A 13023-nucleotide genomic window follows, 5' to 3' on the forward strand; every position below is an offset into this window, starting at 1 on the left:
ATACATTTAAAAAAATAAATTGTAACAAACCAATAATATCTTATCAATTATCATAATGTATAGTTTCTGAAATTCCGGTCAGTATCCACATAAAAACATGTACTATTATTCCTAAAATAATGAATGTGTAAATCAAATTTAAGCAATTGTTTGGATTTTTTTTTTTTTTTTACAAAAGAGAACAAAAGGACCAATGAACATTAAAAAACTGGTTGATGCTATCTGTGTTTAATGTTTATAGTTAAACAATTCAACATTAAACAAAATATTATTTTGAGTTTAGCCACTCTCTCTCTCTGATTAATCACTGTCATAGGAATGAGCCCACAAGTTAGGTTCAGGGGCCCACTAGCAACCCACCAAAAAAAACTTTCTTATCTCTGAACTTAACGCCGTTTACACACTTCCTTCCAAATAGTATAATACAGCAGTACACACACCGAACTCGAAGCCGTTAATTCTTCGACGTTTAATATTTTTGACAGGTTTATTACATTATTCACGCAGGATTAAATTAATTAACTTTTTTTTTGGGTCGATTGTATTTGTAGATAAGAAATGATGAATACTAATTTTGGGGTAATAATGATATAAATATTAAGATAAGCTAATATAGTTTAATTCTTATCACAAACCATAAAAAAGATATAAGCAATAGTCTAAAAAGGTAGATCTACCTGCCACGTGACAGAATGTCGTATAGTTACACTAACCTTAATTGTACTACACTATTAAACTTTATTATAGTATGTAGAATCCATTAATTATACTTTTAGACCAAAATTAATACAATATAAACTTTAATGAGTAAAGATATACTACAGTATATTCTTGGTAAAACAAAATGAATGTATAAACTATCTTATATTTTTATTCCATATAAAAAACCCTTAGATTTCTTCAAAGATATATAATTTTGATTAAATCTTTTTGCCCAAAACAGAATGTGCAAGTAAAATAGTAATTTGCATTAATGGTTAATTTTTTAATGATAATATTTGACATGTAAAATTGTGATTGGGTAGATTCGAGAATCATGTGATGAAACACATCTACGCCACGTGGTGAGATCTGAGGGAGTACAAGCGTGGCGAAGAACCTGGTCTCTCTGTATATGTGTTTGTGTAGACCGATAATAGCCGGTTAAAAGAAAGAGTGTAACCGGTAGATCCGGTGGGTAGAAAAAAGGTCAATACAGGGAGGGCTAAAAAGGGTTTAAGGCACAACAACAAACAAAAAAAAAAAAAACGTGGTCGTCTTTGTTAAGGGTTTTTGAAGCGTTTCTGATAGAGAGAAAGAGAGAGAGAGAGAGAGAGATTAGTTTTTTTGGGTTGTGGGTGGTGAGAGAGAAGATCGCATCGTGTGGGTAGCGTTTCAAACAAGTTAATTAAAAAAAAAAAAAAAAAAACGTCACTTTCTTGGGAATAACACAAGGGAAGAAGAAGAAAAAGAGGGTGTTGTTTGTTTGGTGTGAGTCCCTTCCTTTGCGTTTTTGTCCCTTTCTTTTTTAACTTTCCCGATCTCGCAATTGCCGTGTTGTTCGCCGGAATCTTGAAGGTTTGAGATTTTCAAAGGTGAGAACATTTTGAGTCATTCTTTTTCTTTTGGGTTTTTTCTGATTCTGAGAATTTTCGTTTTTTTGTTTATGAGAATTTTGGTCTGAAAATTTCCTAAATCTTGGTTTCTTCGTCGTATGAATTTAGGGAACAATTCGTTTTTTTTTTTATTTGCTTTGTTGTTACATGACGATCTGTGAAATCCCGATCTGAGATTCAAAACCCTTTTGCAAACCCGTGATCTGGTGGTCCTTTTGATTTTTGAGATCCAAGTTTTTTTGTACCATCATTTCAACTTTTTTTTTTTTTTTGTTCTACAAAAGTTTTTAGGGTTTAGGGTTTTTTAAATCTGTAGAAATATTTGGAAATGAAGGTGGGGTTTTGACTCTCGATTTCTAGATCTTATCTCGATTAGGGTTTTAGTGTGGTTTAAGCTTTTTTTTTTCTTTCTAATGGGCTTGACCCAAAACCCTTCAAAATCCTTCCTTTTTTGATGGTTTCAGAGACAAAACCCTATTTGTTCTGTATTTTCATATGCTAATTTTATCTCATTTTTGTTGATTTCTAATTTGTTTTCCCAAATTTTCTACAGGTTGCGAATTACACTTTGAAAGGATTTAGTTGATTGGTTTTGTTGATTAATAAGCCCATTGATCAACAAAACATCTTTCTGTGTGCCAAATCACATCGTCGTGTTATGCATTCTGAGAAATGGTGTCGCATAAGTGTGTAGAACAGTTTGGATACAAAGACTCCCTCTTACCTCCCAATGCAAGAGCACCTAGATCCGCCCGTGTAATTTTTTTTTTGCCTCTTTACCTTATCGCTCTTACCTTATTATCAGTTTACTTACTTTTTCATTTCTTTGTGGACAGAAGAGGCGCAGTATCGAGAAGTCTATAAGTGAAGATGACAACATGTGTGCAATTGATTTATTGGCTACCGTAGCTGGACACTTGTCATTTGAGAGCGGGTGTTCTCTCGACAAACTGATTGAAGACCATCGTGTAGTTACACAGAACAGCGTGAAGTTGGAGTTCCCTGAGGAAGACACACCTCTAATACCACCAGTAGCTTTATTATCCCAGGAGAATTCTTATCAGGGATCTTTAAGCCCCTGTGGATTCAGTTCTGTGATTAATGGCAAAGTAGAGGATGAGGCTGAGGATTTTAGTTACTCTGGTGGTGGTGGTAGTGATGCTTTTCAAGTCGGCAACTTCAGTGAAGATGTAAAACCTGGTATAGATGGCGATGCTGTAGTTCTGGATGCGAGACCTAATGTTGTAGTTAGTTTAGGTAGTAGTAGTAGAACCGAAGTGCCATCTATTGGGAACTGTGTTTCTCATGGCGTTCGGGATGATGTAAATTTGTTTAGTAGAGATGATGATGAAAACTTTTCTGGGTACATTCGCCCTCGTGTTACTAAAAATTCACCTAGGACTGTGCCTCGTATAGGGGACAGACGAATCAGGAAGATATTGGCTTCTAGACATTGGAAAGGAAGTTCAAGACATGCAGGTAGTTGTTGCCCTTCTGTCTCTCTTCTTTAATAACAGTGATGATGGGTTTTGTTTTGTTTTGATGACATGCATTTGGTGTTGCAGATACGAAACCGTGGAGAAATTATTACTCGCAACATCAGAAGAGCTATCCTATCAAGAAGAGGAAATACTTTGACCACATATCTGATTCAATGACTGATGATTACCGTTTGCGCACTAAGATGCATAGAGGTAAAGAGACTTTTCTCTTGTAATCCTGTGTCTAGTTCTTGTAGCTTCCTTTTGTTGTTGTTGTTGTAATGAGATTCTGTAAATTTAATTTTTTTAGGCAGCAGAAAAGTCTCTTCGATGAAAGGTCATGGTACATCCTTTGTGTCAAGCGACTCCCATGGTAACTATAGAGTCTCATTTGTATTCTTTGTCAAGACTTTATTTCTTTATGAGAGCAGAAAAGCTAACTTGAGAATGGATATTTCAGTGAAACTACGGATCAAGTCGTTCAGGGTGCCTGAGCTATTCATAGAGATTCCAGAAGATGCTACCGTTGGCTCCTTGAAGGTAACAACATTACCCAGCTCTTCATTTTCTTGTCCTTTTGTCTCTTATTGAGAAACTAACATTTTATGGTCCTTTGGCTTTCTGCAGAGAATGGTGATGGAAGCAGTGAGCACTTTACTTAGCGATGGACACCGAGTTGGTCTGATGGTTCAAGGGAAAAAAGTCCGAGATGATAACAAAACCCTTCATCAGACTGGTATCTCTCAGGATAACACTCAGTTGGACTCGCTTGATTTCAGCCTTGAACCCAGCTCAGAAATGCCTCAACTGTTGACTAGGTTCAGACTTCTATTCACCGCTCAAAGCTACCACTGTGTTTAATAACTCAAATCTTTTGTGGCTTAATTTCTTATTTTGTTTTCCAGTCACCCATCGGGACATGCTTATGAGGAGGTGCTACCTGTGTACCAAACTGCTAACTTGGACAGTGTGTTGGGATCTGACCATAATGACGCAGCACTATTCCCATCTGGCCCATTGGGCAATAATGACATGGCAGAAGATTCGAAAGCTACGATTCCTGTGGCGCTCACTGAATTTTCTCCTCGTAAATCTAAAAAAAGTGAACAGCAGAAGCAGCAGCAGCAGCAGGCGGCTGCACAGCGCAGAATCCGTCGACCTTTCTCAGTTACTGAGGTAGAAGCACTTGTTCAAGCAGTTGAGAAACTCGGCACTGGAAGGTAAAAAGCACTAATACAGATCATAGTGTTGGCATTTTTTTTGTGATTGTTATTTGTAGAAGATGACAATTTAAGTTGGGTGAAAATCTGCAGGTGGCGAGATGTTAAGGTTCGTGCGTTCGAGGATGCAGACCACCGCACCTACGTTGATCTCAAGGTTTGAAATATGTAATTTTGCAATTGCTGAATCAAAATCACATGATTAGGTCCACGAAATAAGAGTTTGGTTTTGTGCAGGATAAATGGAAAACGCTGGTCCACACAGCTAAGATATCTCCACAACAGAGAAGAGGAGAGCCAGTGCCGCAGGAACTTCTAGACCGAGTCTTGAACGCCCATGGCTACTGGACACAGCAACAAATGCAGCTGCAGGAGAATGTGAACAAACAGCTGCAGGAGTCACCATCTCAGACAGAGGGTATGCTGCTTCTGAATTGAAATTTGGTGCAGCCTGGAGAGGTCGTCTCTCCTTTGTGTATTACTAGTATTGATGATATGTAAGATTCTGACATAGATGCAAAGATTTGGTCTTTTTACTTGTTTCTTTTAACTTTGCTTTTTTTTTTTTTTAAATTCTATTTCTTGTAAACTTTCTCAATGTAAAGTATTTAACTGGAATAAGGTTTATCTGACCAGTTTAGGGCTTTTAGAGGGATCAGTTTGTACATCCTTTGTCACATTCTCATTCGCTTAATATATTTCAGCTAGACTTTTTTATTATTCTCGCTCTTCTTCAACGTATAGGTTTGTAAATTGGCCAAAATGTAATACATAAAATAGTGAGTTAGTGGATGATGGATTTAAATACTGGAGTAATCAAGAGTAGCTACACTAGTCTGATTCCCAAGTTCAGATTTTAACCAAAACCAATCTCTTTTCTGAACCGGGTACACAGCAAACCGGTCAGTACTTGATTTAGAGAAGACCCTCCGACTCACTTGAAGGGTTTGAACTGTGTTTGTTTGTAGATTCTCTCTAAACCCTCCTTTTGTCGATTTCTTCTTCCTTCACGCCGTCGAGTTCTTCTTCTCCACCAAGCGAATCCGGCGACCGACCTTGTTGATGTTGGTTCTAGGTGAGTCCCAGTTCTACGCACCGCCTTTACTTTACGAATGTGTGTGTTTTTTGATACATGTCCTCACAAACATATTCTGATGTTCTCTGGTTATACATCTCCTACGATTTTTCACTGAATTTGGAGTTCACGAAGTGGTTTCAATACCTATTTTTTTTAATCTCACTCGTAGGTTTGTAGCTGATAAGGGCATGAAACGGATCTGCTTGTTTTCAAGTGTTCAACTTTGTAAGTTAACTAAACTTAAAAAAAACTTTACCTTTGTAATGTTTTTGCCTCTTGGAGTATTTTTGATTTGTGTTAGCTCACTGAACTTGAGAAAAGGGTACAAAGTCAATTATGCTGAACAAAGAAATGAACTTTTGATCATTAACTTTATGGATTTTGTGAATTTGAACATAGTTTTGCTCTCATTTGTATATTGAGATCGTTTACTGTTTGCAATCCATTCATCTAATACCTTCTATGTGTTAGTTTCTAGAAGTTTCAGAGCTTTAGCAGTACCACGTTCCTTGAACTATCCTGTGCAGTCACTCAAGCGTTCATCAGTTCGGATGGAGATTGGTCGTAACTTATCCTCTGGTCTCACAACCGAGAGTAGCGTAAAGCCAAGAGGAGCATTGATAGTTCTTGAAGGTCTTGACCGCAGCGGGAAATCAACACAATGCGCTAAGCTTCTCTCTTTCTTGAAAGGTTTAGGACATCCGACAGAGCTCTGGAGATTTCCGGATAGAGAGACCAGTGTTGGTCAGATGATATCTGCATATCTCTCTAATAAGTCTCAGTTAGATGATCACACAATTCATCTTCTCTTCAGCGCCAATCGATGGGAGAAAAGGTTCTTCTTATCTTTTTAGCTATCTTATTAGGTTCCTTTTCTTTATGTTCTGCTTCTTTAGTGAGAAGTCTGTGTGAAATTTTGCAGATCATTGATGGAGGAAAAGCTTAAAACAGGAACAACGCTAATCGTTGATCGTTACTCATATTCTGGTGTAGCATTCTCATCAGCTAAAGGTCTTAGTATTGATTGGTGTAAAGCTCCCGAAATAGGATTGCTGGCTCCAGATTCTGTACTTTACCTTGACATTTCACCTGAAAGAGCTGCTGAGAGAGGTGGATATGGAGACGAGAGGTATGAGCGAGTTGAGTTTCAGAAAAAGGTTGCAGACTTTTATCAAACTCTACGAGATTCTTCATGGAAGGTGAATGAATGCATGAATGCATTAAGAAGACTCTTTGTTTTGGTACTCTGCAGATTTTTAACACATGATAAGAAGGAAAAAACTAAACAGTGAATATGTTTTGTGGTGATGTATATATAGGTAATCGATGCAGGTGAAGCCATGGAGGAAGTAGAGAAGAAGATTCAAGAAGTGGTATTAGATCAAGTCAAAGAGTGTAGTACTAAAGGAAAGCCTCTTAATCTCCTTTGGTCATCTTAATGACTCTAAATCAGTGACAAGTTTGTGTGATTTTGGAATGTTTTGGGCTGTATAAGGCCCATTGATAGACCCAATTTTAATTTGCTATCGTCGTCAGTAATGACGTCTTTTAATCAATTATTTTCGTGTAAACTAATTGAGACGCCATTAAGTAAAGAACAAATCATTGAAAGATACTGCATCAGGTTAACAACTTAAACTAAAATCATGTTGAATAATCAAAAGTAATTAACAATAGTATCAGTAGATAAAATCATGATAATAAGGACATAGCCCACGCGCTCTCGACCGTGAGATACCTCAACTCCATCAGATTGAAGTTTAATGATTGGACGGTGTATATCACGCTCGTAGGAGATTTTGTTTTTTAGGGTCAACACAACATTATCATTACAAAACCAATAGAACAAAAAACTCAGGCGAATGATTATAATAGTAACATAACAACCATTAAGCAAAGATGTGTTCACACTTCGGTCGCAGATTAAGGAAAAGAGTTATCTGATATACGTGCATAAGACATTATCCAAATTGTTAATTAGACAAATAAGGCATTTGGAAGTTAAGGAAATGGTCCCAAACAGTATTTAGTGTTGCTTCTTAATAAGGTTAAATTAGTCTAAGATTGTTTCAGAGATATTGGAGAGATAGGTTATTCAAGGATTTTAATTTATTGTGGGACAACGAAATTATAGTGTAATTAAAAATAAACATACACTTTAATTAAGGTAGAAGCTGAGATAAGATGAATTTAGACTAACAAAGTCGCATTCACCATGAATATTCAATTCATCTCTATCTACCTCCTTTCACCTTTCTATTGAGTAGTGTTCAACAAAGTGCTACATGATATATGGGCGGTGATCTAGTGCCTAGCGCATAGAACGTCTAATCGAGGTTTAAGCATTTTTTTTACGATTTAGGCATTTATAGCATAAAACAAATAAAAATTATAAAACATATAAAAATCATAAAACATAAACAAAAACTAGAAAAATGTATTAATTTAATTTAGATTAATAACATATAAACGTTTATAATTATGTATATGAATATCAAACTTAAAAATTTAATTATATGTAATTAAAAATTAAAAATATGTATTAAAATAATATTATGCGATTTTACAACGATCTAGACGATTGTCTAGTTGTATGCTGAGCGTCTAGCGCCTAGACGGCCACCTAGACCGCTTTCTTGAACATTGCTAGGCATTGACTAATAATAGTATCCACAAAACTCTATACCACCAATTGAGTGATTGATTCACTTATTATCATATTATTAAGAAATACTAATTGTTATTTATATATGTCATGACTGTATTAAGGAATCTAATTGCGTCGTCTTTTGAACTCTGACTGGTCAAGAAAATATGTAGACAGAGTCAAAGATATGAAATGATTTTGTTACTGCCGACAAATAATAGATTAATAGTAATAAGAAACAATGTTTAGGCTTGGTATCCACGGTCCCTTCACCCAAAATATTTGTCCAATTCCTTGTACATCAAGATTTTTATCCTTTAATTACGTGTTATATACTATTTTAGCTTATTATTCCATATTCATTGTACACCAATCAGATAAAAAAACAATCGGATTTAAGCACTGTTGCTAGGAAAAAGAATACAAGAATAATATTTCTTTATCATATTTGGTTAAAAATTGCAGTATCTGCTTTTTAGCTGATCGTAGATTCGTATGGACGATTCTAAACAAAGTATAATTTTAACACTAAAACACCATAAGGGGGTCATTAGTTGTTAGAATTTTAACACCATTCGATGACTTTTCTTATTATAAAAAAAAAAACAAAAAATCCCAAAACTGAGTAAAAAGGTTACTGACTTTTAGTCACGACCAAGCAAATGCAAGTGGGAAGATAAAAGATAACAATTAAACTCCAAAAAACCTATAGAGGAGGGTAGTTGCAGATAGATCCGACATTAAATTAACTAATCCATTAACATAACCTCTTTTATTTAAATGTAATGTATTAATTAACTTGATCCACTATTTGTGGCTGCTAAGTAGTTTCCTCGAAAGTTCCATTGTTCTTTCCCTAAAAAGAACCATTTAAAGCTCTCTTTCTCGAGTCTCAACTGTGTTCACATGAAACCTTCGCACCGCTTTCTTCTCTTCCTTAGAAAAAAAAAAAAAATTAAAACTTTGACAAAAGCTTTCAACTTTCAAACTCTGTTTCTTTGTCTTCATCATCATCAGTGTTGTTTAGTTAACATGGACGCTCTGCTTCAAGTTACAGTTGATGGGTTCAGATTTGAGAACGGATCTGGGTCTTGTTGCAAACCCAGAAACAATCTCGAATCTGGTAACAATCTCTTCCCTGATTACCACGAGCCTCAGACTCAGTCTTCTTCACCAAACGATTCACCTCCTTCTGTGTGTTTGGATAACTCCCCTGTTCTTAAGTACATCAATGACATGTTGATGGACGAAGAAGATTTCGTCGGTGAATCTCGTGACAATTTGGCTTTACAAGCCGCTGAGAGATCCTTCTACGAGATTCTTCAGCAACAATCTCCAGAATCTGATCATACCACTAGTTCCTCCTCCGGTGACGACCCATTTTTCACTTCTATCAGCACAACAACGACTTCGGCAGATTCAGCAGCGTTGGTTTCGAATGGAGAATCACAGAGGAAGTATCGTCATCGGGATGATGAAGAAGATGATCTCGAGACTTACCGGAGAAACAAACAACCTGCGATTTTTGTCTCGGAGATGGAGGAGTTAGCAGTTAAGTTCGAGCATGTGTTGTTGGTATGCAAAGCTAACCAAGAAGAAGATGAATCAGCAATAACGAAACAACAGAGTCAACAGCAACAACCAAACAGAGCAGGGAGAGCTAAAGGTTCATCAAACAAATCCAAGACGCAAAAACCTAATTCAGTTGATCTTCGGAGTCTCTTGACGCAATGTGCACAAGCTGTAGCGAGCTTTGACCAGAGAAGAGCTACAGAGAAACTCAAGGAGATAAGATCACACTCTTCTAGCAGTGGAGATGGTACACAAAGACTTGCTTTTTACTTTGCAGATGCGCTTGAGGCACGTATTACTGGAAACATTGCACCACCTGTCTCTACTCCGTTTCCTTCTAGCACAACATCGATGGTGGATATCTTGAAAGCGTACAAGCTCTTTGTTCATACTTGTCCTATCTATGTAACGGATTACTTTGCTGCAAACAAGTCAATCTATGAGCTTGCTTTGAAAGCAACTACGCTTCATATAGTTGATTTTGGTGTTCTCTATGGCTTTCAATGGCCTTGTCTTTTACTAGCCCTGTCTAAAAGACCGGGAGGACCACCAAAGCTCCGCGTGACTGGAATAGAGCTGCCACAATCAGGTTTCCGTCCTTCAGACCGGGTCGAAGAGACTGGTCGAAGATTGAAAAGGTTCTGTGATAAGTTCAATGTCCCGTTTGAGTTCAACTTCATCGCCAAAAAATGGGAAAGCATCAGTCTTGATGAAATTGTGATTAATCCAGGAGAGACAACTGTTGTCAATTGCATTCATCGGTTGCAGTACACTCCGGATGAGACTGTGTCACTGGACTCTCCAAGAGACACGGTTCTGAAGCTATTCAGAGATATCAATCCTGACCTGTTTGTGTTTGCAGAGATTAATGGCATGTACAACTCTCCCTTCTTCATGACGAGGTTCCGAGAAGCGCTTTTTCATTTCTCTTCACTCTTTGACATGTTTGACACCACAATACAAGCTGAGGATGAATACAAAAACAGGGCACTGTTGGAGAAAGAGTTACTTGTGAGAGACGCGATGAGTGTGATTTCCTGCGAAGGCGCTGAGCGTTTTGCGAGGCCTGAAACCTACAAGCAATGGAGAGTTAGGATTTTGAGAGCAGGGTTTAAGCCAGCAACAATAAGCAAACAGATCATGAAGGAGGCTAAGGAAATAGTGAGAAAACGTTACCATAGAGATTTTGTGATCGATAGTGATAATAACTGGATGCTTCAGGGATGGAAGGGAAGAGTCATTTATGCCTTTTCTTGTTGGAAACCTGCAGAGAAGTTAACATATAATCATGTAAACATCTGAAATGTTACTTCTCTATTGCTTCATTTTTGTCTCCCAATAGTTTTGTGGAATACGTTTGATCCCATGAGTGGAATGCATTTCTTTTTTCCTGCATTGGATTCAGACCTTCTTGAAAAGATAAAAACTGTTCTTCATCATAGATAAGGAGCTACCACAAGCATACAACACCCAAAAAGAAAATTCAAAACTTTTGGCTATAATTTATATCAAACGGGTTGCAACACCACGTGAATGATGATACAGACAGCGCAACATATGATCTACTAGCACATATGAACTGATAACTAATGGAAAATAGGTTGCTTAAGTTAGCTAATTTAAACCCCTATTTGGATTGAGGTTTTGGTGGCTTCAAAACGCTCCAGTCCACTTTCTTGCTCTTCGGTTTCTTGAAACCATTGCCTCTTTTATTGCTCGGTGATGGGTTGTCACTGCTTCTTGGGGACTTGTTTGGACGGTTTCGTTCCTCAGAGACTACCTCAGACTGTTTTCTTTTCAAGTCACCGTTTGTTTCCCGACTTGGTTGAGCCTTCGAACTCTCCGGTTCACTGAAAGAGGATACATTTTGACTGGTTACAATTTAAAACTTTAAATTGCTATCAATAACGACTTCATTTGTCTCAAAATTAGATGATCAGTTAGACAACGGATCTCCAGCATTGTTCTGTTGTACACATACTATCCGATAAACTAATTTTGTTGAGAGCCAAAAGGATTATAGAAGTGAAGACTGAAGAGTACAAACCTAAAAGACATTTTTCCTCCATTACTGCTAGAGCTTGCGGGAGTCGCATCTGTTTTTCGACCGTTTACTGCCTCTTCATTCAGTTTCTAAGGAGAGAACAGTTTTATTTCAGAAAGCTGAAAGGGAAGAACATCCATCGCAAATTATGCTAGGCCACAGCGAGACACACGCACTAACCTCGATAGAGGGATTGAAAGACTGAAATGACATGCGTCCTGACAATGCACCCGGCTGAGGATCCCAGTCTGTTATGACCACACTGCATCGAAAAACAAATCACACATTAGAGAACACTACCAAACACATAACACCAGATACTGACAACTAACAAAACTATTGAAATATTGTTGAAGTATCATGAACACAGGGAATTTAGAGTAGTTGAAATCGACTAGAGGGTTGATGTAATCAATCAAGAACCCAAAAAAGCAAGAAAAAAGGGTAGACAACACATACACAATGTCCTCATTCCCAGTAATCTGATGAAAACAAAACATTTAAATCAACTAAGACAACAAAAAAAGAAACTGTACCACTTCTTTGCAACAGTGCCGAGGGAAGGAAAATCCCCATTAGGCTCTTCATCAACCTTCTTCTTCTCTACTTTCAAAGCAGACCTTTGCATAAACTATAACCAAAGAGCATCAATCATTCTTTGTTCATAAACCAATACAATTCTCATATGGATATGAAGAAACAACAACACGTATCTTGTCTCTCAACCAAACAAACAAACCAGATTACTCAACTCGAATATCAACTAAGAGCTACGTAATTAATGCAGTTTCTTCAATATAAAAAAAAATTGCAACTTTAGTCCCAAACCAATGCTATAACTAGTGCTAAGCTTAGTGCTACAAATTTATTAATTCAAATTATAGATGCAAGCCAACACAGACCCTAAGAATCAAAACTCCCATCAAAACAGAGCAACAAAGTTTAAATTTTTAAGCTCGAATATACGAAATAAACACCAAAATCAGTCTAAATCATCCAGTAATTTCCTTCAATTTCAAGGTCGATGAGATAGAAGATAAAGCGCAGTCATGTTACATATCTAAAGCTATTACTAACCAGAAAGACACAAAAAACAAAAAAAGATAGTACCTTTAGATTTTTCAGAGTACTACTAATCTCTCTCTTCGCCATTGTAGCTTTCTTAAAGTCACCAACACGAGATTCCCGGTACCGGAGAAGAGGAAATAGCTAGAGTGTTTTCGTTTTTTTAGGTTTAGATTCCGATTTGAAGCTCCTCCGCCCCAAACAAAAAAAAAAAAACTACTAAATTTTTAGGTTTAACTGATAATAACCTAACCGATTTAAACCGTACCAAATTAAAATATTTAAATTACAAAACCAAAGATTACATTGGTTTAGTCTTTT

At 36.9% G+C, this 13023-nt stretch overlaps 4 protein-coding genes across 5 annotated transcripts; 3 read left to right on the plus strand and 1 right to left on the minus strand.

Annotated features, from left to right (window-relative positions):
- LOC104736670 (telomere repeat-binding protein 1-like) lies at positions 1219-5016 on the plus strand. The gene is made up of 10 exons (XM_010456696.2): positions 1219-1574; positions 2149-2351; positions 2432-3074; positions 3161-3289; positions 3387-3449; positions 3537-3616; positions 3704-3894; positions 3982-4296; positions 4390-4453; positions 4534-5016. The coding sequence occupies exons 2-10, from the start codon at positions 2268-2270 to the stop codon at positions 4732-4734; spliced, it is 1770 nt and encodes a 589-aa protein (XP_010454998.1). The 5' UTR covers positions 1219-1574; positions 2149-2267; the 3' UTR covers positions 4735-5016.
- On the plus strand, positions 5248-6945 carry LOC104736678 (thymidylate kinase). 2 transcript variants are annotated; one of them, XM_010456706.2, is made up of 5 exons: positions 5248-5371; positions 5544-5599; positions 5846-6209; positions 6297-6573; positions 6694-6945. In XM_010456706.2, exons 2-5 carry the CDS (start codon positions 5563-5565, stop codon positions 6811-6813), a joined length of 798 nt encoding a protein of 265 aa, XP_010455008.1. In that variant the 5' UTR covers positions 5248-5371; positions 5544-5562; the 3' UTR covers positions 6814-6945. The 2 variants fall into 2 exon arrangements, with proteins under 2 accessions (XP_010455008.1, XP_010455016.1); XM_010456714.2 differs by having other exon boundaries at positions 5853-6209.
- Positions 8862-11027, plus strand: LOC104736699 (scarecrow-like protein 11). Its single transcript, XM_010456738.2, has one exon. The coding sequence runs from the start codon at positions 8928-8930 to the stop codon at positions 10893-10895; it is 1968 nt and encodes a 655-aa protein (XP_010455040.1). The 5' UTR covers positions 8862-8927; the 3' UTR covers positions 10896-11027.
- Positions 11010-12919, minus strand: LOC104736693. The gene is made up of 5 exons (XM_010456724.2): positions 12748-12919; positions 12174-12268; positions 11818-11899; positions 11641-11726; positions 11010-11443 (listed from the first exon to the last, which is right to left on the minus strand). Exons 1-5 carry the CDS (start codon positions 12787-12789, stop codon positions 11221-11223), a joined length of 528 nt encoding a protein of 175 aa, XP_010455026.1. The 5' UTR covers positions 12790-12919; the 3' UTR covers positions 11010-11220.

Source organism: Camelina sativa, chromosome 2, assembly GCF_000633955.1.
Source record: "Camelina sativa cultivar DH55 chromosome 2, Cs, whole genome shotgun sequence".
In the NCBI taxonomy this organism is placed as follows: domain Eukaryota; kingdom Viridiplantae; phylum Streptophyta; class Magnoliopsida; order Brassicales; family Brassicaceae; genus Camelina; species Camelina sativa.